General features: G+C 42.9%; 1 protein-coding gene across 3 annotated transcripts; it reads left to right on the forward strand.

Annotated features, from left to right (window-relative positions):
• The first annotated feature begins 3,158 nt into the window (after window positions 1-3,158).
• ctif (CBP80/20-dependent translation initiation factor) lies at window positions 3,159-27,470 on the forward strand. 3 transcript variants are annotated; one of them, XM_085926309.1, is made up of 15 exons: window positions 3,159-3,364; window positions 4,921-5,051; window positions 6,594-6,816; window positions 7,266-7,337; window positions 7,420-7,542; window positions 7,640-7,713; window positions 7,894-7,998; window positions 8,113-8,191; window positions 13,857-13,933; window positions 16,219-16,293; window positions 18,706-19,213; window positions 19,632-19,925; window positions 20,875-21,030; window positions 24,478-24,531; window positions 24,663-27,470. In XM_085926309.1, exons 2-15 carry the CDS (start codon window positions 5,020-5,022, stop codon window positions 24,876-24,878), a joined length of 2,088 nt encoding a protein of 695 aa, XP_085782435.1. In that variant the 5' UTR covers window positions 3,159-3,364; window positions 4,921-5,019; the 3' UTR covers window positions 24,879-27,470. The 3 variants fall into 3 exon arrangements, with proteins under 3 accessions (XP_085782435.1, XP_085782437.1, XP_085782438.1); XM_085926311.1 differs by lacking the exon at window positions 16,219-16,293; XM_085926312.1 differs by lacking the exon at window positions 4,921-5,051.
• Window positions 27,471-27,727: the final 257 nt, after the last annotated feature.

Consider the following 27,727-nt stretch of genomic DNA (forward strand, 5'->3'; position numbering starts at 1 on the left):
ATCACAAATGAATGTATCAAAAACATTTAATGTGACAGTATAAAACTGTATTTTGGAAAACATTTATTATCATAAAAATATATCATGGCTGCACTTCCACAAGGCAGGGCCACCTCATAAAATGTGCAACCTTTTTTTTTCTATGGCAAGATGCGTATTTCATTGTGGCTTTTGCTTCAAGTGGTTTTTTTTCTTCGTTTTTTTTAATAGCTGAAAAGTGTAGCTGCAGCTACCAGAGTAGATTTTTTTTTCTATGGCAGGACACATTTCTCTCCCCACCACTTCATACTGGCTGTAAACATGTGTGTATTGGACACACACATACACACACACACACACACACACACAAACACACACACACACACACAGTCTTTATTCTGAGTGTACATCCCACCCCGATGACTGCTTTGAGCTTTCTGTCATTCTCCATTTAATTTACTATCCTCCACCACTGGTCCACTGCTGTGTAATTACCATTTGTAACACATACACACACGAGTGTGTGTGTACACACAGGTGCATGGTAACACAATTATACACTCATAATTATACCCATTGCGTGCACGTGCAATGAAAACAAGAGCAATAAGGATGAACTGATAGGACAAAATGAGTGTTGGTGTTTACAAGCTTTCTTTTCATGTGCATTTGGTTTTTATTCATATTTTAAAACAAGTCTTACTTCCAATTTTTTTAACAAGCCTATTTAATAAGCAATATCATTTATAAATGCATACATTAAATATGGCCCGTGATTGGATGGTGTATAATTAAAAAAAAGAATAATATCTGAATTTTTTGCCACATTATAGTGAATTTGTGAGTTTTTTCTGCAAATAATGGAGGAAAATTTGCTCATAGATGAATGTGTGGAGAATACCTATAAGATTTTCTTTTCTCGCTGGTTGAAGGTCATGAGTATACTTCTCCCACCCTGTATCCTTCCTCCCATGCTCCCTTCCTGTAGTCCTCCCTGCACCTGATATCATTTTCACCCCCACCCCAAGAGTTTGAACTCCCCCATCCTTCCACCCTCCCTCCTCACCACGTGTTTTGCCGGTTGAACTTCCCTCTGTGTTCCATCTGCCCCTTTGCCACCTCTCCCACTGCCTCACAGCAGACCCACCTACTCAACGGGTGCTCGGCGCAGGCAGGCAAGGCATCGCCGCTGTGGTGCACTAACTCAGCAGGAGGGGAGACTGTCGGGCTGCCGGGTGTCAAAAGCGATGGACCTGCAGCCTCCAAGGAGCAGACAAAGTGTGGATATGAACTCCATGTGAGGAATGCTGTGTTTATATTGGACATGGGGGTGCTCCACTATGTTGCGAGTGTTCAGGTTTACTTGCAAACTAGTCCCCCATCCATGTTACCTTACTATAAGTTAGTTGCATGGGTTTTTTAAACAACTAACTAGTTCCGGTTGACTTGGACGTGTTGTTGTCACTCCACAATGCTGAGTGTGCCTTTGCTAATCAAAACAGCAGCACCTACCGAGGCATTCTCTTGGATAAATTAAAGCGTGGCATTTTGTGTGTAGTACAAATGAACATGAAAATGCATATGTAGACTACTAGCTTGTTCCAGTAGCATCAGACTCCACAATGTTGTATGCTTAGGCTTGCTAACCAAAACAGCAGCACCGACCAAGGCCTTGATGAAAGTGTGATGAAATGTGTAAGTGATGAAAATGTCTTTAAGATGACTATTTTACCTGGCTCCCTACCAAAATAAAAGTAGAATTTGCACAACAAAAGTAGAATTAAAATAATAAAAAGATTTAAAAACTCTGCAATATCCTTGGAACGAACAAAACCTCAAACTAAATATTCTTATTTTTTCTTTAGTTAAGCCTCGAACTAAATATTCTTTTTTTTATTATTTTCTTTTGTGTACAGCAGCAAATATTTACTCAAATAACATAACATTATGTAACCTTATTATTCAAGTTCTTCAAGAGCTATATTGTGATTCCCCCCGACATGAAACTGCTCTGTCTTGCCAAATTTTGTACTGATGATGATATAATGCATTGACACCCACTGAAGTGTGCTTGTATTGTATTAGATTAATACAGCATTTTGCACTATCTTTCAGTTTATGATTTGTGTGCTGCCCCCACCTACTGGCTGCAAATCTAATGTTGTTTTTGTTACTCAACAAAATGGCACTGGGCCCATTTGTGGGCAGTCGCTTCCCACACAGGCACACGGAAATATCATCACTGTTAATTGGTGCCTTGCTGGTACCCATTCCTCAAGCCTGAGGAGTAATGAAAAATAGCTATTTCTATGTCATGCATTTATTCTATCTACAGTGTTCGTTTACTATGAATGGCTAGTTGTTTATGCAGACGACTCACAGTTGTGAGGTTGAAGGTTTGAATCCGATAGGGCTTGCTTGAGTTCTCTGTGGGCTTACTGACATTTTACATTTTTATTGACTTACCTCCCAAGTAACTGGAAATGATTGTTGTCTAATGTGTTGCCGCTTAGATCTTAATTAATTTTATTTGAGCAAGCTTCACTTTTGATAGCGTCCACAAGGGGTCATGATTTTGTTAAAGTGATTCTCAATTGCTGTGTCCAGCATTTTTTTTTTTTGTTTGCTATTGTGCCTCACCTAACACTTTATTAGGTATACCTGCACAATCCAAAGAGGTCTATCCTAAATTACATATTTGCAATGAAGTACAAATGTAATAATGCACATTTTTGAGAGTGTTTGAAATAGTGCATCAAATAACATGATAATGAAATAAATGTAATACTTAAGATAAAATACTCCAGTGAAATTAATTCGATACAAAACAATACCATGCACAGTAAATAATAAAATGCTGACTTGTAATTTGTGTGTGTTCTAGAATTATTGCAGTTAGGTTTGCAAAATGACAGGAAACCCTTTATGGCAATTAAATGGACAAACTTGTAATTTATCGGGATGAACATCATTTATTTTTAATTTTATCAAACAAAATTTGACGAAATGTCTACCTGTGAAAAACATTTTAATTTTGTATGATATATCATTGTTCCTTCTTTTTATACAGTTTATTTCCAGTAATTCATGCCTTAATGTATACCTTTTGTCCGCAAGCGCTGCTTTCGTGCATTGACTACATTTCCCATGATGCACCCTCTCCGGCTTGCACGTGTTACCGCTGCCAGCAAACCGGACCAGACGTCACATTCCTGCATTCCCTTTTACCCCTCCGGATTTTTCAACGCTGTCGTTAACCCCATTGCTAACCGGCTCCCGCTTTTTATTATACATTTCTTTTCTTTTAAACAAACCCACTCATGACGCGGCAGGATTTATGCGAGAAAGGTGGTGAACCCGAGTTTTAGAGTCACCTCAATTCGGGGTAAGCATTAATCTCATTATAAACCGTATGTGTTTGTCATTGTCAGTGCTAAAAAAAAATACACATAAAAAAGCTGACAGCTTAAATGTCTTTTTCCTGGAGTGTTCTTAGACTTTGACATTTTCCCTAAGATTAATAATGTGCTTTTTAAACCTTAACGCGTTCTCTTGTCTTGTGGTTGTTAGCATTAGCCGGCCGGTTAGCCGCAAAGTTGGCGTCAGGTCAGCATTGTTGTCCTCCTCCCGTGGGTGGACTCACTATGGGCGTGGGTTTCGCCGTCGTGTGTTTTGCGATGTGTGGACACCGCAATTGTAGTTGACATTCTAGTATTTTTTTAATATTATTTTGTTGGTGATGAAGATGTGATGTGGAATGCTAAAGCTCGTGGCTAAGTGATGTTGTGGCGGACCTCAGGATCAGGCTTCTCACCTAGCAGGCCTGCAGTTAAAAATGAGGCTGATATATTTGTCTTTTGTGATGGTGTCGTTGTTGTTGCTTTGATGACTTGTATTTAGCCACAATTGTTGGCAGATAGTTAAGGGATAAAGACATGTTCCTCACTTCTGCTACAATATAGCCTCTCGGGCAATATGGGCGTGGTTACGGTAGAGCAGAGACAAGGACAACGTCTTGATGGCCATTGTTTATTTTTCTTCTATTTGCTTTATTGACTTTATTTGACAGCAACTGAACTGGGCAAACAGTAACGATTCAGTGGTGTGCACTCCACAATCCAACAGCCACCTGTTAACCATCATGTGTCTAAAATATGAGCTCTCCTCTTGAAACATTCTTTGGATTGTTGTTACAACGGAATGACTTCAGCAGGTAAATGGAATGTCTACGTGCGACTACATGTCGCCCATTAAAGATCCTCAGCATCCAAGGCTGTGTGTGGTTGGGCAGTGCTTCAAAGTGACGCTATATCATTTTTGTTTGTGCTACAATTTGGCTTTCACCATGGCAGCGGATATTCATTTGTATCATGTGATTTTGTATTATCATATGTGGGACCACTGCATTGAAGCATAATTGGACATTTGGACCTGCAGTGTAAATCCATTTGAGTGACAGGATCAATTTGAAGTTCATATTACATTTATAATGGTCTTCAGTTCAGTGTTGAATGAAATATTTGTGTGATGTGGGTTGAAATTGTTTTATTTGTTAATTTGATTATTTGTTCACATTGTGGTTAACAGTTTGAACCTGAAATTAACTCTATTTCCATTGCATTGTTTTTTTTTTGGGGGGGGGGGGGGTTGCCATTGTGTTCAGCTTTAGGGATTCTGCTGACATTTGGGTCTGGATTGAGTGCTGCTGCCTACTGATCTTCTGTCCTCAGAGGTCAGAGTGTGCTTTTGAATGAGAGAAAAGGTTTCTCCCTTTCTTCCACGATTCGTGAATTCACACAGAAATTGAATTCTATTATCTGCCTTTCAATCTGATGTGCTAATGGGGATAAAATATGCACCAAAAATCTGGCGGGATTGTTCCTGCGCATGAAACTATAGAAACGACAAACTTTTCCTACTTCTTTTTTATCTCTTTTTCAGAATAAATGGCACCGAGAAGGAACGAGGGGGACAAAGTCAACCAAGCAATTTTGAGCAGTATTTAAAACTCGGTGGCATCAGAGCCGTAACACCAGTGTGATGGAACCTGTGTGCAAGGGAATACCAGAAAGGTTTGACAACAAGGGTGTGACGTTTAACACCCTAGCACTCACTTAAGAGCCCAAGGCCTTTAGCTTAGCGAAGCCCCATACTCATTGAGGTCCTATTATAGTTTACTTTTTATCTGTGGCTAAACAAATTCATGATACAACCAATCCACAGCCACTCGTGGCACTGTACTACATTATAAAGGCATCATATATATATTTTTTAGACAGCTTTTGTAACTGGGTGTGCGCTACATGTCAATAGTTGTACTGACAGTGCTTGCACAATGTACACTGCTCTCTCGTCAGGTCATCACTGTGCCCACAGACAATGGACTATTGTGTACACAAACGTATGCTAGCATCGCCATCTGCAAACTAGTCTGCCCCCATTTTGCTTTTTGCTCCCATGGTATTGTAGTCAGGCTGCTCTTTAGCCCTTCACATATTCAGCTCGTTCAACTCTTAATGAAATTAAAGCAATACAAGTTGCCACAAGTGCAATCATTTCAATGTAAGTTACAAAATGTAAGTTAAAGTGATTGTACCCAGGCAGCTTGACCAAATGTTTAGAAAAATTGTGATGCCAAATTTTCCATTGGCTCAATCTCGAGACTTGGTGGAGGACAGCAACAACCCTTGATCTGACCCTGCTTTCAGAAATAGACAACACCAAATTTGGCGTAAATAATTAAGACAGCCAGTCTGTAGTAGACCAGATTAGATGCATTAGCCGCCCTCGCGGTATGTGGTGGGAACCCTGACTTGCATTCCCGCTGTTTTAGCTCCAGGCTTATGCTTCTTTATGTCTGCTTGTTGTGTAACCGCTGGCGTCTAAAGGATACCAGACAAGTGACTGAGTTGTTATGCGGTGCAACGCTAAAAGCAAACCGCACCGTTTGCGAATCGAATTTAATTAATGGATGGGTCAATATCAATCGGTAGCAGTTTGTCCTGCGGCTGTTATTGTAGCGTACATGCCAAGGACATCCAACTAGGCTGCAAAAGCAGTCAATAGAAATATCGAGTCTATCCAAAAATTATTGACTATTAATATCTAGGTTAGGTGAATCCTTGCCAGTCATTTCAAACGTTGTCAAACTTTTTGGTTCTTAACTTTAGCCAGACTAACGTTGAGGACTTCCCAGCGAATCACCAGGCATCGGTAGAAAGCGCCCGGCGCGCTTCATGGGGATAAATCCTCTTTGCATGGCGGCCGATCAAAGCTGTGATGTAATCAGAGCTTAGCGGAGAAGGCCAGGGGGTCAGGTGATCACAACCCTGACGGGAGACTAGGTGAAGTGGCGGGGAAATGAGACGGAAAAACAAACAGAGAAAAGCTAGCGAGGGTGGTGACAGTAGCGGAGTAGTGCGTGATGGTTTTGATGTAGTTAAAAGATCAGGTTGTCGTGAAAAGATGCTGCACGTGTGGGTGCTCGTTGACAGTAGTGATGTGATGCGTTTTATTCAGATCATCAGGTGAAAGCCGTTGTTTTGATACGCTTAGTGAAAAAAAAATTTCTGCTGTTGATGCTGACTTTGCTCTCGCAATCTTTCCCCTCATAGGTCACTTTCCTCTCCTCACGGCGCACCTGCCGCCGTCTCGGTTGTCATGGAGAGCTCATCGGTGGCGTCGGCGTCATCCGAGGCCGGCAGCACACGCTCGCAGGAGATCGAGGAGCTGGAGCGCTTCATCGACAGCTACGTGCTGGAGTACCAGGTGCAAGGGCTGCTGGGGGACAAGGGTGACGGAGACTTGGATCTGGACGATGGCGGCAAGGTGCCACAGGTTAGCAAAATCTTTCTTAGATGAATAACGTTGAGACTTTAACAATGAGAAAAACCTTTGTGCCTTATTTTTAAAACGGGCCAAATCATTTGTCGATGAGGTAATTATTAACAGCAACAACACCAAAAAAAAAAAACAGTTGAGGTGGTTGGAAAATATTTTTGTGTATCTGAAATATGCAGAACAAAAATTAGTTGTTGCATTTAATGTTTCTTTTTCTTGTTCAGCCGTTCTTGATTGATGATGATGATTCGAGTTGACTGAAGATTTTACACTCTCTACAATTTGTGTGGCTATTTTTTTGGTGGAAGTCCAAATTAATAAGATTTCAATTCAACCTGTGGTTAAAGTTTATTTATTCTCAATTGATTTGAGTACGTAATTGTATGTACAAAACCACACTAGCAGTTGGGTTATTTTTCTAATTCCAATAACTGACATTTTTCCAGTGGACAGACAACTGCAATGACTACAAAGATGGCAGCTGGACGTCATCACAGGGGAGAAGTTCCTCCAAACCAGTAAGTGTTATTTAAGTAGTTTTGGAGTTGGCTCTCTTCCCTTAGAAGGATAAAAACAACATTTATTTTTCCTTCCCTGCAGGATGAATGGGAGCACAGCAGTAACGGCAGCTCAAGTTCCAGGCCCAGTTCCGGGTCTAGACCGGGTTCCGGCTCTCGATCTGGCAGCAGGGGTCGAAACAATCAGTTCAAAGGGTCCACCAAGGTGCCAGCTCAAAACATACGTCTGTATTTTTAGGATACAGAATGTCACATACTGACAATGTACCTCACGGTTTCCCTTTCGGTTGTTTCCGTTGTAGAATGGAAACAAAGATGTGGCCTTTGACATCCTGGGCACAGACATATGGGCGGCGAACACAATGGACTCGCGTGGGTACGTGCTTTGCTCCTTATCCTCACCCAACCTGCTCCTGATTTCAGCATCACTATTCATGGCGATCTTACTGAAACTTATCAAAACAACTTTGTTCTCAACGACATCAGTGCTTTTAATCCCGAAGAGTGGCACGGTAAAGCCTTAAAGTGGTCAAAAATGTTTGTCTGTGGGTTGCAGGGGTACAGGTTGGGATGTGCAGCCGGAGAAGCTCGACTTCAGTCATTTCCACAGGAAACACACAAGGGCTATGCCAAAGTACCTGCCGCACATCGACCGAGAAGGGTATGATTGGCCATTTTGTGTTGAAAATCTGGTCGGGTTTGTTTCATATTGCCATGTACTCCTTGATGCCGACCTTGATGGTGTCCATTCTTTTTCCCCCCCCCCATGTTTCAGAATGAGCAAGAACAAGTTTGAGGAAGACGATGGCTTAGACTTAACTGACATAGAGAAGTTCCTGCCCCATCTTTCCTCCGTGAGTTACTTCATTTCTTGGTTTTCGTTTTTTTTCAAATATAGAGATATAATCATTTATTTCAATATCCTCAGCATATGACTGGCTGATCATAAGCAGGAAACCTAAACATGTTCAAACCTCCAGTAAAAAAAAGGGTGACTATAAATAAGCCTCTGGTGACATCTTGTGGCTCGTTGCTGAACTGCGATGTTCACTGCTCCAAAACGCACCACTGCCATCTGATGGGTTTATGTATGTACTACATCAGCGGAGGTCCATTTAACACGGGCGTTTTTTTCCTCGACATTTTGAAACATTTCCCATGATTCCTAAGAACGAGTGTTTCAGGTGCTGTATGCTGATTGATATTTTAAACTAATATATAGCTTTTGATAAAAATCAAGAGAAGACCTCTTTTAAAGTAATGTTTTCGCACATTATTTGTATTTGGAATTAAGGAGTTATGTTGCCACTAGCTTATAGAACCAAACAAAATTGTTAATTTTAATCAAACATATACCGAAAAAGGGATTTAGTTACCTTTGCTCCTTTGCACATATACTGTTTATTCCTGTGAGTGGCTTTTCAAGATGTCTTCCTGAAGATAGTGTTAACAAATGATAAAACTGCTTTTGCAGATGTGTTACTACTATCGTCAGACACCGAGTATTGTGTTTTCCCAAAAGTGATTTGTGTTTGGCCGGGGTTTCAAGCGGGTAATCCTTGTTCAAAATGGTCACCCACTCTTCCTTCCCTTCTGGCCGAGACAGAACGTCTTCCACTGGCTCCCCTTTCCTTCCCCTCGCGGCCTCAGTGTCACCGGTGCCTTTATGCACAGTAGCCATTTGAGCCAAGACTGGCCCACTCGCTTCTTTAAGGATGGCTTCCTCTTTGTATAGATCACGAGCCAAGAACGCTGTTTTCAGTTATTCATGTAAACTGGGGCTGACCTCACGTGTGCATAACATTGGTGTGCCAAAATGGTCTCAAACTTAAAAATGTTATCCAAGTTATCCAGCCATACAATTTCCCAAGGAAACAAAATGTAAATACAACTATAAGCAAAACTAATTAAGGGCTGATAGCTGATGGTCATAAAATGTGTAAACCTGAATACCAATAATGTAATTTACAGCAATTAAAATGACCTAACTGTAATTAATTTGGCTCAAGACAATGACACTTGCAAACATTTTCACTAATATCATCATTTTTGGAGCAGTCTGTAAATAACTAATTGCTAATAACCCTCTTCATAGGCGCTCACTAGAGAATGACTTTCATTATTGAGCGCCGTGTCTGTTTTTCTATATTAATCGATGTGCTAAACAAGTTATCACCACGCCAACTTTTGCGTTGATCCATTATATTCAAATGACTAGATATGGATGAAACTTTTTGTTACTGGGGGGGGGGGGGGGGGTATTGTGTGGTCATCTACAATTATGCCTTTTTTGTTTCACAGCCACAGCATAGAGGGTTAGAGGAAATACCTAGTTGGCCCAGGACCATAATTATGAAAAACGGTTGCCTGGAAGTTTCGCACAAAGCCACGCCATGGAAAACATACAGTAACCTTCAATTTCAAATGACCACACAAACACGCTGTTTTTTTTTTTTTCCCTCCTCCTCCCTGTAAGGAATGAGCAGTGTTGTTGTATGGCCCTGTCGGGGGGGGGGGGGACAATTAGAAGAATGAAAGGCAGCAGAAAAGGAAGGTTAGGTGAGAGCAGTCACTGAGGACATATCCGCTCTCTGGCCCGGGAACAAAGCGGCAGCCCGGAGCTGAGATGTGTCGCAGGCTGCCTGGCCCCTGTGCGTGGACGTGTACGTGCAGCCGAGCAGGACTTGGGTCGGGAAATGGACCTCAGGGTGGGCGGGGGAGGAGGGAGCGCTTGGGCTGGACTCTTTGTGGCAGTGTGTCTGCCAGCTGTCAACTGCATTCCACCGACAGTCTTTACCTTCTGCCGTTTCTTTCATTTTTCGTCCTCTTCCCACCAATCTGACTTCATCTCCCATCGCGCTTGGTATTTGACGTCTCCTTCTTCCTCCCTCCCTGCGCTCCACTTGACATCTTTCGCAGTTCACCACATCCTTCAAATGTTGGTGGGCGGCGGATCAAAATCCAGGGAGGGGTGTCACGGTGACCGGTAGCCCCCCCACCCTGTGGTCTCTTTCCTGCTATTGTTCCTGCTCTTGATCCTGCGCTATGTTAACTATGCGCTGGTCACTTCTGCAGTGCGACCCTTTGGTCTTTTCCCACCTCAGCCACAGCCCAAAAGTTGAAGATACGTGCTTCTTATTAGACGGGAGCTGCAATGATTCTCAACAAGTAATCGATAATGTAACTAATCTTCACATATTAAGACACCTGAGAACAGTTTTAAAACATCTCGTACTTTCTTATTTTCACGTAAACGCACCTTAAAGCAAAGCCCAAGCCTGAAGCTTTGATTCATCCGACATGATCAGTGCAACGCTGACTGTACTGTATAGCTCAACGCGCGCGTGTGATTGAAGTCACCTGGAAAGCGGCGCTGTAGCACAATTCCATTTCTATAGGGTACGACGGTCCCGACCCCCCCACACACACACACGACACTTTGATCCCACAATAGCCCCATCTCCTCCTGCATCCAGATCACCGGCTGCTTTGCTGTCTATCTGTCGGCGCTCCACTGTGCCACCGGCCTCAGATCTATTTAATGAGATGTGGCTGTCAAGACCTCACTACCTGCATCCTTAAATCTGCTGGACTAAAAACTGGATCAATCCAGGAATTTGGTTTAATTTGACCTGATTTTCTGGGTTTTACAAAACAACCCAAGGTTGGGTCAGATGAACCCAACTTCCTGGTTCGGTCTAATTTTCGACCCAAATTGGGTTTATTTGAATGCAGTGTTTTTAAGAGTGTGACTGTGATGGCTGCAAATCTCCCCCTTTCTGTACTGAAGGCGAGCGTCATTTACAGAGTTAGATCAAAAGGGCCCCCGAGTAGCGATCATCAAACAACGAGAAAATCCAGCGCTACAGGGAATCTTGTACCACAGGGATTTTGTTGTTGTTGTTGTTTAAAAAAAAAAAAAAAAAAACGTAAAGATAAAAAAACTGAAATGGACTCCGCCTTGACATGAAACGTAATGTGCGAGTTTGACTTTCCGTTGACAGCAACAGCAGTTGGCTGTCAACCTTGGTTTTCTGATTACACGTCAAGTGCTGCTCGTCACATTGTCTTTGATCACTTCATAATTTTGAATCGCATTTCTCATAGCAAGCAAAAAAAGAGCGATTGAAGCTATAGCTCTGTCTAGATTCCCCGAGGGCTTTCGGGTATTACCTGGAAAAGCGAGGCAAGAAAGAAAAATTATTATTATTATCATTATTATTTTTTAGATAAAAGTAGTATTTCTCTAAAATGACCAGAATATTTTTTTTTTATTTCTTTTACTGTATGGCAGTCATACAGATTAAATCTTAAAGGGCGACTAAATAATTTTCCAACTCCAACGAAGTTAAAAATATTCTGTAAATGAAAAAAAAAAAAAAGTTAATTTTAAACATTTGCCCCAAGCACAATTTAACCATCGAGAACACATGCTGTTTTTAAACACAACACTGGTGTTCTTTTGATATGCACCTTTGTGCATGTAGATGTGATTTTTATGGGGTGCAGCTCATTTGTAGCTTGAAAGAAGTATCATTCATCCATGTGGGAATGTGGGAAAAAATGTTGTACTTTAGTGTCCCTCCCTCCAGCTTTTATATGCTCCCGGCCTCAAATTTACAATCTCTCATGTTGTCATTGCTGCACTACTTCTCCTCCCAACCCTCAGTGCTCTCAACAACCTGTCCTGTAACGCCGCTCCTGGGGCATTTTTATATTTATCACTTTTGGCCGCGTTCCCCGGCAACATAAATAATCTGAAAGAGAGAGAGTGAAACAATGGGGTGCTCCGAAATGATGCCAGAATTGTCGTTCCACTTGAAGGCACGGGAACGACAATGCACCTCTTTTTTTTTTTTTTGCGCTCTTGCGAGAAAGTCATGTAGAACGCTTCGTCTTGTTTCTATTCACATTTCCTGCTTCCTTCCTTGTTCTTCATCCCTCATCCTCGAGCAAAGCGGCCTCCATTCTAAAGTAACGACGAACAATTGTAATGAGATCGTGACCTTTCTCCATACGCCGAGGATATTTCAATACAGCGAGTTGAAGTGAGGCCGTTATCTAGCGTCCGTCGTTTCCTTTGCGCTAGGTGACTTCACAAGATGTGCCGTCCCGCTATCATGGGCGGGCTGTCTGATTTTTCTAGGAATTCTCGCGGCTAGTAGCAACATCCGCTCGTAGGGACTCAATGTGCGTGATTCATTGGCTGTAGTTTTAATTAGAGCAGTAAAGTATTCGCGCAATAATAATGATATATATTTTTGTCTTTGCATGTTGCAGTTCTAAATACAGTAAATGGCACTGAAGTAGAATAGCAGGCAAGGATGTGCATTTTGGTTTGTGAGACTCAACTTCTCCTGCCCCGTTGTGTTGAAAGTATTTGCCAGTGTCAGACAAAGGCTGCCTGCTGATTTTATTACATTTTCTGATTGCAGGAGGTTGCGGCAATGACACAGTTGCGTCTGTAATCTCACTTCACAGAGTTTCTGCACAAAAAAAGGCAAAGGCAGGGTTTGTCTTTTAACAGCTCTGATGCGTCAATTTACACTTAAATGAAAAAAAAAATTGAAAAAAAATTATATCAATACTACATTGACGGTATTTTTTATTTTATTTTTTTTAATTTGTGGATGTTAATTACATAGCGATCACCGTTGCATCTCTGCTGCACTTCCAGAGGCCAGAATGTGCCGACTCGCCATTCAGACCACTCATCAAGGCTGTCTGAATGACAATGATGATGAGGCAGCTATGTATGTTTGACCTCCGCAAAATAACGTCCTGCCGTTGACCGTCGCTTTTAAGAGCCATAACCAGGGCAAGGTTGAAGATGGTCCATAAAGTCCAGGGCTAAGATGTAGGTTGATGATCAGAACACAGCTCCTCATATCTAATCTGCCACGTTTGCTAGAGGACAAGGGTAAACGCAGCAGTTTATTGAGGTTTTGTATCGGCCACCAGTACAGTAAGTGGACGTGCTCCAAGTCGACAGCACGAGTTACAGGCTGATGTGTAACCATGGTAACGACACGCATTGATGCAAAGTGTTGCTGGAAGCGTGCCGTTTGACTGGCAGTGCTGATGTTTCACAGATAGAGCAGAATGATTACAAGACACCCCCCCCTACCCCCCCACCCACCCTCTGCAAATTTCATAATGCCTTAGTCCAAAGTGTATGTGATGAGATTAAACATAACAAGGGCTGTTTACGTACAGTCTGCACGGTCTCACTGTTATTCAACACTTGTCGTGCCCAAACTTGGTTCCTGGGTCCAACTGCTGACAACTTTTGCAGATGGAAATGCAAACAAACTGTCTGTTTTACCAAATAGAACCGATGGGAAGAATAAATCCAAGTACTTGCTATTCAACTGAAAGCAGACCCTCGGGCAAAAAAAGTCTTGGATGATGTCATACATAACCACTTATATGTTTTTTTTTTTGTTTTTTTTGTACGTAGTCATTTTGCGCACTTTGCCGGGCTTGACATCAGCCGCCTCTATGATTTGTTTCTTACAGGTCTTCCCACCCCTTCCTAATGAGGCTGAGATTGCGCACACCAAAAAGCTCTTCCGACGCAAGAGGAACGACCGACGGTAATGACGCATGGAAGTCCGCACACGCACACAATCCTGGGGGAAAATTTGAATGCGATGAAGTCACATGTCAAACAGCCAACCCCTTTGGCCTTAACAGCTCTCGTCTGCCAAATAATGTCCGCGCAGGAATGCAGACTGCAGACAAATAATAAAACAGACACATTCAAGTTTTAATTTTTTTTTTTTTTCTTCAACTTTGAAACCATACTTCATTTTGATTCAGTTCTGCAAGTTTGTGCTGGCACATCTGCTCTTCTTGTATACACAATGAAATCTGATTTGCGACTTCATTGAAAGCAGCTTCTTGAGAGCGGAGGACGGGCCGGTGGGAACCCGATTCTCGCGCTGCCTGCCCTGATGTCACTGGAAAATTGTTCTCGGGTTGCTAAGCAACCGGCAAAAGAAAAATATTAGTGTTTTTGGTAAGACAAATTACATTACCTATAGTTAAGTACCAAATGGACAACGCAAAGTACAACAAATAATCAGCTGTGTTCTGGATTTTGCACAAAGGAATTAAATATAGGAAGAAAAAGTGAATATTTCCAAGCAGACAATTATCCTTGATTGTGTGCAGTTGATGCACCGCTTCCATCGAGACTCGTTTGTTTTCGTCTTTAAGTTAATTTATCGTCGCGGCACTTTAGTCAGAGCTCCTTCTGACAAGCAATCGACCGCGTCTTGCAGGCTCGCGTCAAAGCATACCAGTCTAATTTATAGTCATAAAGTACTCAAACCACACAACCAAAGACTTTTCTGTATGGTCGAGTCATAACAAGGAAAAAAAATGTCGTCTGAACTACAGTGGAACCTCTGAAGTGGAATGCCCTCCATTTGGAATCCAACCAAAAATATGCCTTGAAAATTCACGCACAGACATGAAAAAAAAAAATCTCATCTTTGCTTTTTTTCCCCCCCCCTGATTGTATCACAGGAAGTTATGACGGATGACAAAGAGGAAAAATGCTGCTAGAGCAAAGCGACAAGCGCTACACGCCTTAGTACAATCGGACTCAACTAACCAATCGTAACCATAAGACATTCGCTCCAATCAGTCGGTTCCCTGAACTAGTTTTATTTTAATAGTAAACATTCGAAATATGAAATTTTACTTCAAATATTGCCTGTAGTAAATAAAGATTTGATGTTGGTAGCCGTTTGACCCCGGCACGGATGCGGGTCTGTTTTCGTGTATTTGAAGTCCAAACAAATCAATTTGAGTGGTATCAGCAACAACATCAGAGGTTTCACTGGTTTTTTTTTTTCCCCCCACACTTTTGCAGATTATTGGTGATAATACAAGTGGTAATTACTCCCTCTCCACATACGCTGTAAAATAAGTGATGAAACATGCGTTTTGTTCAAATGTCTATGATTTAGCAAGTGTGCCATATGATCTACACGTGGTGGTGCTCCATAAGGCGAAACACTGTCTAGTAAGAGAATTGAAGGGGAGGCACGACATGTGTTTCGACTTTAGAAGGCACGTCAAGCAGAGCTGAAATTAGTTGTGATTTACTGGAATGTGCTGCTTGCAGAGAAGGGGCAAAGTACGACTCAATATGCTCCTTTCTCAATTCTCAAACATTTCGCTGTTGTGCTGCTGTTGCACATCTGCACTCACTCGTCTTTGCACGATTGGTTGGGGGTTTTTTTTTCCCCTTTTTTTTTTTATTCCGTACTTCATTCATGGCGTGGTGTTCTTAGTAATCACCAGTTCTGTGGCCAGCACCCGGTTCGGAGTGAAATAGTTTGACAACTTTCATCCTTATTTTCTTCCATAAATTAAATAAATGTATTCTTCATAATCCTAAGTAAAACCCTCTTACATTGAGGCTGTTCCGTTTTGTAAGGCAATTCCCACACTCCATTAAATCCCAATGTGCGGAGTGGTCAGTTTGCAGCTGTGGTCATTGATATTATTGACTGTCTGCATGCCTCTCCCCACCGCGCCTGGGTCATTAAATTTGTCTGGGTCAAGCAATGGTCACCAATAGCAGCAACCCTGATCAATCGCCAAAATCCAACCAGCAAATATCCATTTCTTCAGTCGCCATAGCAACCTTCATTTCCTCTAGTTCTCTGCATGTTGGTCAAATGATATTGTTATCAACCTGTAGTTTTATGTCTCCTTTTTGCCTCCTTGCTTGCCTCCTCTCCTATCAAATAATCTTCCCCCTTTTTTGAAATGATTCTTTTCACTTAATGCACTCCTCATCCATGCATGTCTCCATCTTTGCGTTCACCCACACTGTGGCGCACCCATCCTTTCCTGCATCTAGAGCAGTAGATCACAGCCAGCGATTAACCGTACTTCTGCCCACCGGCCCTGGGGGGACACGACACGTCTACGCCAGGTTAGTCTTGGACCAGGGAAGACCACAATGCTGCTGTCCAGTAAAAAGCATGAGATTGATTCTGTTTTGGGAGGAAAACATGTTGCTGCTTTTCAGATTATGGAATGTTGATCACCAGCCAAAAAAGCAAAGGTTTTTGCTCGTGGAATTATGTTTTTTTTTTTTTTTTTTTTCAAGACTGGTTTTTGTAGCCTGAAAACACAAGCACAATTGTATTTGAAAATATTAGGTAAAACGCTGTTCATTACAAGAGACATAAAAACGGAAAAAGATTGGACTTTTGGATATTTATTTCTATGATAACAGTTCTTGAGCCTGAAAATGTAAAATAAACATGAACAAAAAATGACTAGCAGAATCTGAAAATGTTATCGTCTGTATCATAATCCTCAATTTTGATCCGATCGGACAGGGGATTATGTTTAGCTCAATTACATAAAAACAACTAACCGATTTTCCTAAAAGTATAAATCTAGAGTTGGACACGGACCAATGAACCAAAAGTCCCATAAGGTTTGGTTCACTCCAATGGGGGGGGAATGGCCACCATTTGCTATTTTTGAATAATGCACAATTCCTAATAACATTCATGTATCTGCATTTTCAATGTGGTACTGATCCAATTTAGGATTGCTGTGGTTCTTTTTATCCTGATGAGCTTTTGCAAGAAAAACCCCATCAGCTCAGACAACATCAAACAAGTTAATTATGATGACAACACTGATGCTACAAAACACATTATGCTGAAAATACTTCTCTATTTAATTTGCCGATGGCTTCGGAGACAACTTGGTTTGCGTGTAGGCGACCGAATGCTCATCACCCGCCTCAGTTGTTACATCTTCCTCGCAAACTCCCCGCCAGTAATGTGACTGATGGACGGTCGGCGCGAGCGATGCCGCCACCGAGCTCCGTCGTCATTAAATATGATAAACGTTTTATTACCGTCTCATTTTCACCCCCTCACCTCGGGCGCTTTGAGGAAAGGTTTACGAGACGTGAGCTTCTACTAACAGCTGTCATAAAGATCAAATTAATCATTAGCGTGAGCTAGATATTGTGTCCTGCTCAACTTTCACGACGTCTCCGATGAGCAGCGCGTGGCACCACCGTAGATTTCAAATACCTCGACCTCTTTAGCCCCATTAAACACGATTTTGCCATTTCTGTCGGTCAGCATTTAGACTGATCGGGATTAGTCACGTAAAAGCCCGATGGAAATATCGCAGCCTTGAAAAGCGGCTTTGTATCCGTCACTTTGTTGAGGGAGGTGAAGAAAAGCGCAGGCGCTCATCGCAATAAAGATCCGTCTCGAAAGATGCTGAATATTTGAGGCAATTGTTTGCTCACCACCAGATGAACTGTCTCCCAACCTCCCCAGGAGAGTGGAGCTGAGGTGCCAGAAAGGACGTGCACTCAATAAATGCATATAAAGAGGCCTATAAATATAATGCATTTGCATTTATTCAGGCTGGCGCTTTTATAAGGGAAGAGAAATACTTAAAAGTAAGCAAATTTCTGAAACACAAGACCGTTTGATGTCTGATAAGGAAGTTAGTCCGTCCTTTGAATAGTCACCTTTTAGACTTTTCCAAACTTGCTGGGTATTCATTTAAAAACTTACCGAGTACATGTTTAGCTTCTATTCATTTATTAGTTTTTCTTTTCGGCCACGTTTTTTCAAGGCCTAAGGGTCAAGCTTCCGTGGGGAATGATGGAACTCACAGCAAAGTCGTTGATCTTGGAACAATTTTTTAAATGTTCTTTTGTGTTACTCTTGAGTACAGCGTCTTTAAAAGCCTCTTTTACATTTTGTATTTCACCCGACTCTCAAGTCAGAAATGAGCACAGATTTCACTCGCGTATAGAGTTGTGAGAAGTTGTGACTTATCCTAGCATTTATGCAAATTTTTGCTAGCTTGTCTCAGGTGTTCAACATTATGCTAGCATTACGGGAGTGGACATTTGCCGGCTGAAATTATATGATTTGGTAGAACATTTCGGTGTTTTTCTGTAAATGGGAGTTGCAAATAAGTAACCTTTGCCTGCTATTTGGAGAATAATGCGAGCGAGGTCATGTGACTTAAGAAAAGTAAAAGCAAGTGAGAGATGTAGCTGCGTCTTCAACAAAATGGAGGTGGCCGAGCAAAAGCAATGGCTGGTTGCGTTTGCTCATGTTTAGGCTGAGGTAGATAATAGGTCAGCCGCTCGGTGCCGGCGTGTTTAATCTCCCGGACCATATGTCAATGGATCGTAAAGCACACGGAGGTTGTACAGCACTAGGACAGAACAATGCGGGGGTGAAACAACTCACCGCGCATCCACATGTAAGCGGCGTAACTTTACCGGTGGCGGGTTGGTAATCATGTTACGTCACAACCAAGCTAATCTTTACAGAACTTCTCATTCCAGGAGACAACAACGAGCTCAGGGAGGAAGTAAGAACCAGTCTCCATCACCGCAACACCAGTGGGATCAGCAGTCACCCAGCCCAACGGAAGCAGGAGACAACAGAAACAACGGCAGGTCGCCTCGCCAGTATCAAGGGGGACATGGGCAACGTCAGGGCGGACCCCCGCACGGGTACAACCAGAACCGACGCTGGCACCCAAATCAGAAAGGTCCGGGACAACAGAACCACGCTGGTACCGACAGAGGAGTCCCTCTGAGAGCAACCAAAGAGACAGAGAATGTAAAAGTCACAAGCGACAAGCACACACGACAGATGGAGGTGTCTCGGGACTGCGAGAGTCCCGCTGACTTTCCCAAGGCTGAGTCAGCGCTGGACACCAACGCCTTGTCAGACGTGACAGCTGGCAAAGAAAGCCCCGGCTGGTCTGGCCGGGGCCAGTCCATGGAGCCCCCAATCAGCTTGCTGCAGTCATCCAAGGAGAGGTTGCAGAGGAGACTAAAGGACAAGGTACAGAAAAGCTGCTTACTTCCTGTCCTTCACTATTAAGCTAATCAAGACTGTGTGCTTGAAGCCTCCTTTCTTTTTTTATCACACACATCACCATGCTTTAGTTTTTTTTTTTTGATGTGACTCAGCTGTTGCATGACTCAACTGTGGTCTCTGGCTGCTCAGACAGCAACGCCACAATTTATGAACATTCATCTTCAGTGATGCCTCTTGAACCGCTGCTTTACTCAATTTACGTGGAAAAACTCAACGTTTTTTTTTACGTCAACTTAAAGAAGGGCAACACGGTGCAATAGTGGTTTGCACGTCTGCCTCACAGTTCTAAGGTTGCGAGTTTAGCTCTTCGTTCTGGTTTTCCTTTGTGGAGTTTGCAGGTTTGAATTTGACTGCTAAGCAGTCAACTCCTGTGTTTCCCCAGGAGGAGGCGCTAGCGGAGGTGTTGGGCACACCCAGCATGGACCGCCTGTTGAGATTGCTCAACAGCATGAGGAGCAACAGCAGCGGCGTGGAAGAGCAGCTGGCCTCCTTCATGGAGGAGGCACAGAGTTCAGCACGCTCCGAAGAATCCCTAACTCAAGTCGTCAGCACCATCTACGACAAAGCCGTATCGGACCGGAGTTTCGCAGCCACCGCCGCAAAGCTGTGTGACAAAATGTCGCTCTTTATGGTGGACGGGACCAAGTTCAGGTCCCTGCTTCTCAACTTGTTGCAGGTAATCCTCAGATGCTTTCACTCGGAGATCCGCGTCCTTTCATAAAATAAAACAGCATCCTACAGTCAGATAATTAAAGTGGCGTCCGCACCAGCATTTCAGACACGATTAATCAATTATCGATTTCACACTAGCAAACACATTCTCTTGTAAATGCATTTCCTGCCTCCTTGGATTGGCAAGACCTCAATTTTGAGTTCAATCTAACCCAAAAAAGAAAGAAGAAAGTGCAGTGGGAGTAAGTGGAGGGGAACCTGGCGTGGAGGCAAGATAACATTTGGCCCTTTAAATGTCACATGAAGACAGCGTGCACGTGTTCGTCTCAGTCGACCACTTCAGGACACTTTTCTGCCCTGGGTGAGTCGTTTGACCCCGCTGGAGTTGAGAGAGGACAGCGCTGATAGGCTGGCGAGACCAAGGGGGTCGGGGGGAGATGGACTTGTATTGAGGCAGTGGTCCGTGGCGTTGTGGGTGAGAAGAGACGATGGCATGGGGAAGCGTAGGGATCATGAGGGTTGAAGGACCGATCATCGGCGGGGGGTTTTATTTACATTGAAACCGGAGTTTAGAACAAACTTTATTTCCATTCTTGTCCTCCTCATTCGCCTTTCTGTTCCCGACATTTTGACATTTAGCTTCACACCGCGGTAAATGTCACACGTGCATTCACAAAGGCGGCCCTGCTTAATGGTATGATTTCAAGACTCTCGCCCGTGTCAATACGGGCGACAATTATTGCGCGACCACTCCGCTCATTCTTCGCCGAGACGTCAATTGACACGCATCATCTTTAAGAGAGCTTGGCCTTTCCCCACCCAACTTTATCACCTCCGCTTGACTTGAGAGCTAATGCTTTATCGTATGCATGCATGTTATTAGAGCCAAATGTCAGATTTCACTGTGTCGGACGCAGGAATTCATCAAAGGTGTACTCCCCTCTCTTCCGCAGAAGGACTTTGTTCGCCGTGAAGAGCTGCAGCGGTCGGACGTGGAGGTGTGGTTGGGGTTCATTACTTTCCTCTGCGAAGTGTTTGGGACAATGAGGAGCAGCTCTTGGGAGCCTTTTAGAGTCTTGGTGTGTCCCATCTACACTTGCCTGCGAGAGGTGTGTATTGTCATTGGAATGGTTTTGTTGCGCAACACATAACTCACACATAACTCTTTATGACGGGCCTGACATGCAAGATTTTGAGGTTATCAACGCGATTAGGAGCGCGAGTACTTCAACGTTTTTATTGATCGATTGAAACAAATGTTGGTCACTTTGTTGACCCGTCGCCCACCATGACTTTTGATCATACGTGACAAACATGAGGAAGCTAACTAGTCAGCAGCATGAGAAGCTAACATTAGCAATGTACGTGGTGCTTACAGATGGACTCGAGTACACAATAATAGTAAATCAAGAACAGGAACAATTTCAAGATTGCAGAAATACTTTAAACATGCTATAATTCTTGATCCTATGGGAATTTGTAAACTCACTCAAATCTCACATTTAAAACGGTCCCATTTACAGTAAACCATTCCTTTCCACATGTTTCCATTCAGAAGAAAGCACTTAAGCGCATATTGCACCATGCAAGTTGAGTTTCCTGTTTTCCGCCCTGACCCCGTCTAGACGCTACACACCGCAATGGTTTTTCTGTTCGTGGCGCAACTTCGCCAGTATGCCACAGTTTCCAGGAGAGCGGACGACCCAGGGTTTGACTCTCATCAGCAGGCCACGCCGCCTTACGCATGATCTTCTCAGTATCCATGGAAACTATAGGTTAGGTCACCGCAGCGAGCGAAGCGACCGCCCTACAGAAGGCGACCTGTGGGGCTTTGAAAGTAGGAAGCGGGGGTGGGAAGAAGAGGTGAGGGGAAGCTGGGGGTAGAGACTGCGGTCAGGTCGGAATTTGCTTTACAGGAAGTTGACGAGCAACGTGACAGGCAAAAGAACTGCATAAATTTACCGCAATGTGTGTAGCACAAGGTAGAACAGATCGTGAACTACCAAAAAAAAAAAAGAGTTAATCCGTTCGGTATATAGAACATGCTAACTAACATTTAAAGTCGGCCAAGCAAAAGTGTTGTTAGCCACATTAGCATCCGTTTCCTTTCAAACACCTGGTGCCCGCTTCTATTTTGTTGTCACCCCCGGGGGAAATATCTGCTTATTAGTCGCTAAGTGCTCCGCTATGACCACCAAGCGGGTGGCAAGCGCTCATCCATTTAGTGCAAATGCCACACAGTGGCTTTTTCATTAGCGGCGGCACCTGCAGGAAGATGCTACCGGGAGCAACGTGAATAAATTAAGCGCCACTCTTGTAATAGTTGCGTAGTGTACAACGGCAAAGAAACAGCCCCAAAATGCCAAATGCGGGTTAACGCAATCCCCATAAACCATGCATGTCATTTGACTCGTGTCGCGTAAACGCAGCCTCGGAAGATTAATCGTCTGCGTTCGGATGACGTTTGAAGAAAGGCTAAGCAATACTTTTCCCCTCTAAATTGTGTACATTTTTCCCCTCAGAGCGTAAACAGCAGAACATCACTGAGAAAGGGATATTTGTCTCTGAATTATTCATCAAGTATCAGCATGTTGCCGCAGCAAAAACACGGAACCGAAACAACTTCCTCTTGCGGTCGGCTCAAATACATGCTTGATTAATTGATGCACATAGCCTGGTGTTGTGTAGGCGAGCTGAAGGGAAGGAAAAAAAAAAAATATACAAAGGATTTGTTTTGCTTCTTTAGATGCATATGCTTTCAGAGGAAACTTGTTTCTGCAGAAAAACTCATTGTTTAATGAAGCTGGTAATGTGAATGTAGCTCACTGAAGTATCGGTACACAACTGAGGCCACACACATACACACGTACACACACTTTATTTTCCACTGCATGACTCTACTTGTTATTGATTGAGCCTTCGCAATTGGCAAGACCAGTTGGTAGGTACCCAGTTAGCATTTTGAGTTGCCGCCGTGTAGCTAGCAGATTAAACATCAACGCTTCATTGAAACTAAGGATACATAGCTACATCATTTCTGGCCACTTCTCCAAAGTGGGTCCCTTCATGACCCCCTGTAGCTTGGCTAAGAGGAAACAAAAAATCACCCAGAGGCCAGTTCGAGTGAGTTGCTTGTGATGTTTTTCTTGGCCAGGAACTGTAGGATGCTCGGCTCCTTGTGGCCCAGGTATGTTATTATGGTGAAGTAGCCAGAATTTAGCCTCTTGACGCTTCTCACGCACTAAACATCGGAAATTATGGAATTTTAGATAAGCGGTCATAAAATGAGTTAATATTTACAAATAATGCATCTGTTCATCCCTCTATGCCAGACAGCAACATCTGGTGACGGGAAAAATTAAATTCCCCTGCACAAGATGGTCGAAGGTAACTAACCGGTTTTCCACTTTTTGCGACATTATGATTTGAAGGGGGGGTCCTGAATTAGTAGGTGTGTACCTAATGAAGTGTCCGTTATGTTCTTTTAGTACATTTGAGTGGAGTGGATGTGATGGAAAAACACTAATACTCGATGAAAGAGGCGGGATCACATGTCCCGATGCCAGAAATAGTGTTGCTATGCAACGATTGGAAGCCCATTTGAAGTCTTCCAACTTCCAACGCTCTCCGCATGCGTATGTGTTATTTGTATAACGATGAAACACGTTTGCGTGTCAGCTCGAAATTGGCGCATCCCATCACGACGTTCTTTGACAAAGCCATCAGCGACATGTCATTGGTTTGTCAAACACGCGCAACGTTTGATCCGTGACGACAGAAACGTTGGCATGAATATGGATGTTACTCACGTTTGCGGAAAATCGCAGCGATCCAACTTTCATGTTTCTGATCAAAAAATCTTTTGAATACAGGTGGGTGGATTAGTGAGGGGGAGGGGGGGGGGACAAACTAAATGGGAATCACAAGAGTTTCCTAAAGGGAATTTTCCCAGCGGCTTGGTTATATAACAGTAAGCAGGCAAACACCTCCCGGCTTGTCACGAGATGCTGTGAAACTTTGTTTCCACTTTAAACAAAGAAAAAAAAACGAGAGAATCTATCAGAGAACAATTGATGATTAATGACTGTATTTGAGTTAAACGTCGGCGCAAGATTCCCCAGAGAACTCATTAGGAGAAGATCCGGCTTGTGCGAGATCGTCACGCTGTCACAGTGTCCATCCACGCGTGCTGAGAAGGTGACGCCTCAAGGCGTTAAATGACAGTTGGGATATAGTCGCTCCTACCGTATAATCTCCGTTTTCATGACATTTCTTTTCAAAAAGTAGAATACATTTACAAGTAACAAGAATTGTGACACACTTTACAAACCTGCTCTCTTGTCTGGCTAAAATTAGCTTGCAAACGCTGCTGGGCCAATGACCAAGTTTGCTGGAACTTTGAAAAGAACTTGAAATGAATCTTATTCAACACAGTAGTTGCTTCTGCCCTCGTTACCTCCTGGACTTTTTCACCACCCTGGATGTCAGCGCAATGTCGCTACGTTTGTATCGGTCCTGATCTAAATTGGCACCGCGTCTGTTCTTGTTCCATGTAGCTGCTGCAGTCCAAAGACGTCAAGGAGGACGCCGTGCTGTGCTTCTCCATGGAGGTAAAACACACAGCCAGTTACATACCATAAGACACTATAGACCCAATACAAAAAGAAAAAAATTTTTACGCTTTATTTGTACAAATAGCGTTTTATCAAGTTTGAAATGTAATTTTACATTTTGATTCAAGCTGCAGAGCGTCGGGCGCCTCTTGGAGGAGCAGTTGCCCGAGATGATGACGGAGCTGCTTGCAGCCGTGCGCGACAAGATGCTAAGTCCGGCCGAGTCGCCCCTAAGCCGCTCGCTCCTAATGGAGGTAGTGGAGCTCCACGCCCACCGCTGGAGCCCCCTGGAAGCTCTCACCACTCAGTACTATAACCGAACCATCCATAAGCTTACCACCTAGACGCCACGTTTCTTTTTGGACTCTTGGTAAAGGTGTCTGGGCCACTAGGGGCAGCGTAGGACAGCAGCAGCTTGTCCGTTGGGAGTCGAAATGTTAATAGGGGGTGGGGGGCGCGCTTGTGTCTTCATTGTCATCCGGCCCCTCCTCCCATTCCATCCTCCAGCCCTCGTGGCTGATAAAAGACAGAAAATGGAGGCAGGGAGCAGACATGGTGCTGTCTGTCTGCGCCGTCTGCGCTCCCCTCCGCAGGGACCCCCGGGTCAGGAGGTCTCGCGGCGGGACTCCAGCACGCCTACAGCAACCCCCATAACCCCCCCCCCCCCCCCCCCCCCTACACACACACACACACACACCCTTTGTCTCCCTCCCTTAGCAGGAAGCCTTTTTTGTAGGGATGAGACAGCGGGCCTGCTGGGCCAGGCTGGGCTCGGGATAAGGATCAGGCTGGCTAGAGTAGGGTGGCAGATGGCGGCTTGAGCCCTTGTGACACACACATACAAAAACACACAATCAACACTTAGACACGCGTGCACGGCAGCCCGCCCCCGAAACAAGGGGGGTCGTCAGCATTAGAGGAGCATTAAAAAAAAACACATAATGCCGTTAAACCTTTTGTTTTTGTCTCGCAAGCCGTGCACATCCACATTCATAGTAACCGTTTTTGTTTTGTTTTTATATATGTATTTATTTTAAGCATTTAATTTTAAAGTCTTATTTTTAAAAAAAAGTCTTAGTGACACACTGAAGGGTAATAAATGCTAACTTTATGTCAATAAAGTTGTAATAATATAAGAATGAATTTTGGAATACTGCACAATTAGAATTTGCATTTTTATAAGAATCCACTTTTCCCCCTTTTTCAGTGTGGCACTAATGCTCCTTAGCGTACAATTTTGTCTTTCAAAATGTATGTATGCATGTATGAGATCTGACAGAGGACATCGTTGCACATTTGAGTTTGAGTTGTTTGCACTGTTCTGAGGCAGTTTGCTTTAAACAAAACAAACGGATGGATAGGAATCATCTTTGCAGTGAGAGGACATTTTTGTTGAGCTCAAAAGAAAATGTTTGTATAGGGAAAAAGAAAACTAGGAAAAAATGGGGGGGATGGCAAATGAAGTGCAGCTGACATCCATCCTTTGCCGTGAATTTGGTGTGTTCAACATTGACACTATTTGATGGTTTTTATTGTGTTTGAGGAGTAATAACATTAACCTGTGTATTTTGAAGAACAGCCCAAAAATCTATTATGTATATCTGTGAAGCTAATGTACACTATGATCCGTTATGTAGCATTTGTGAATGGGCTCTCTGTGATCTTGCGTTGAATATATTTGCAAGTATTTAAAATGAAAACAGTTGAAGTTAGAAAAAGAAATGTTGCGGAAAGCACTCAAAAAAAAAAAAACATTTCTACCGGCCACCAACATTTTATGTCATGATGCAAGGTGGCTACACGTTAGCATTACGAGTACTACATATTTTCAACTGAAGTTTTCAGGTTGGGAGAAGAATTAATACATTGAGCGTCAAAACCTGTACCGCTACATTTCGTTTTTACGACGAAGGGGTGACCACAATTAGTTATAACAAATATATTAGTTATAACGAAAAGGTTGTAATGCTACATGTTTGTGACAATGCAATAGGGATGAAAAAAAATTATAATGTAACGACAAGCATGAAGTCTTTTTTTCCAGAGTCGTAAAGAATTCAATTGTAAATCATATAGAGAAAAAAAAAAATCGCAACGCTAGGACATTGTCTACATATTGCACGAACCTTCCTGAAAATAAAATTGTAACATTAAGGGAAAAGAAGGAAGTTGTAAAAAAATTAGAGAAGTCACAAAGCTGCAAAACTGTTGTAATATTACAATAATAAAGTTACAGGGGGAAAAAAATGATCACTTTTATTAAGCTACGAAACAATCGTGGTATATAAGTTGTAATATTACAGAAAGTAATTGCTGTAATTGAGTAGTCATGATGTTCCATAGAAATGTTGGATAATTACAAGAAAGAAAATTAAAGCTACCAAATAGTGGTAAGATTAATGTATGTTACTGGAAAAATAAGTAAAATTACAAGAATATACTTGTAAAATTGCTTCAAATTGGGACGGCCTTTGCGATGCGTTGGGTCACTTTCCTTCCGAATGATGTAAGCCCGGACACAGTAACACAAAGGAGTGCAACGGTACAAAGACGTCTCAGTTCCACGTCAGTTTAGGCCGACAAATGACCTTTTTTTACGTTATTTTTAGTGCCTTATCATAAATTGAAGAGCGACGTGTAGCCCAAAAGCCAAATGAATCCAGCCTTATAGCTAGCTAGATTTAGCCAATAGCTTAGCATGTGACGTCAAGTACCCTTGCACCCCGAATATACACGGACTACATGCTTGTGCTTACACATTGCGTGTTTTTTCTTTTTGTATTATTATTTGCTCTGTCTTGCATCAAGAATTCAGACCACGTGTAATAGAAACGTCATCGCATGGATGATGATGTCATGATGACGGTTGCTCGTTTTGACGTCTTGTTTTTATTTCTAGCTTTCTATTTAAGTTAAGCTCATTTATATATGCGGGGGGGGGGGGGGGGGGGAAGACTTGTGAAACTGTTGTAATACCTAGCTTGCAGGCGAGTGTGTAAGTGGTGGGATTACTGTGGTTTAGTTACCAATGCAAGTTTTTGTTATGCAAAAAAAAAAAAAAAAGGGCGGGGGTGAGGAGTCTGTGCCCATGGACCCCTCTCGACCCCTCCCTCCTCCCAACATGGTTTGCATATTGTCATGAATATTAAAACTTAAATGCTTGGGGGCCCACTTGGTTGTCTGTTGTGCTTTT

This window comes from Syngnathus leptorhynchus, chromosome 12, assembly GCF_054491065.1.
Source record: "Syngnathus leptorhynchus isolate UIUO chromosome 12, UIUO_Slep, whole genome shotgun sequence".
Classification (NCBI taxonomy): domain Eukaryota; kingdom Metazoa; phylum Chordata; class Actinopteri; order Syngnathiformes; family Syngnathidae; genus Syngnathus; species Syngnathus leptorhynchus.

Bases quoted from the DNA above. Each gene is read 5' to 3' on its own strand.
- ctif (XM_085926309.1), top strand. From the start codon at position 5,020: ATGGAACCTGTGTGCAAGGGAATACCAGAAAG. The intron at 7,999-8,112 runs GTATGATTGGCC...CCCATGTTTCAG, and splicing joins CCGCACATCGACCGAGAAGG to AATGAGCAAGAACAAGTTTG. The intron at 16,294-18,705 runs GTTAGTCTTGGA...TTCTCATTCCAG, and splicing joins ACACGACACGTCTACGCCAG to GAGACAACAACGAGCTCAGG.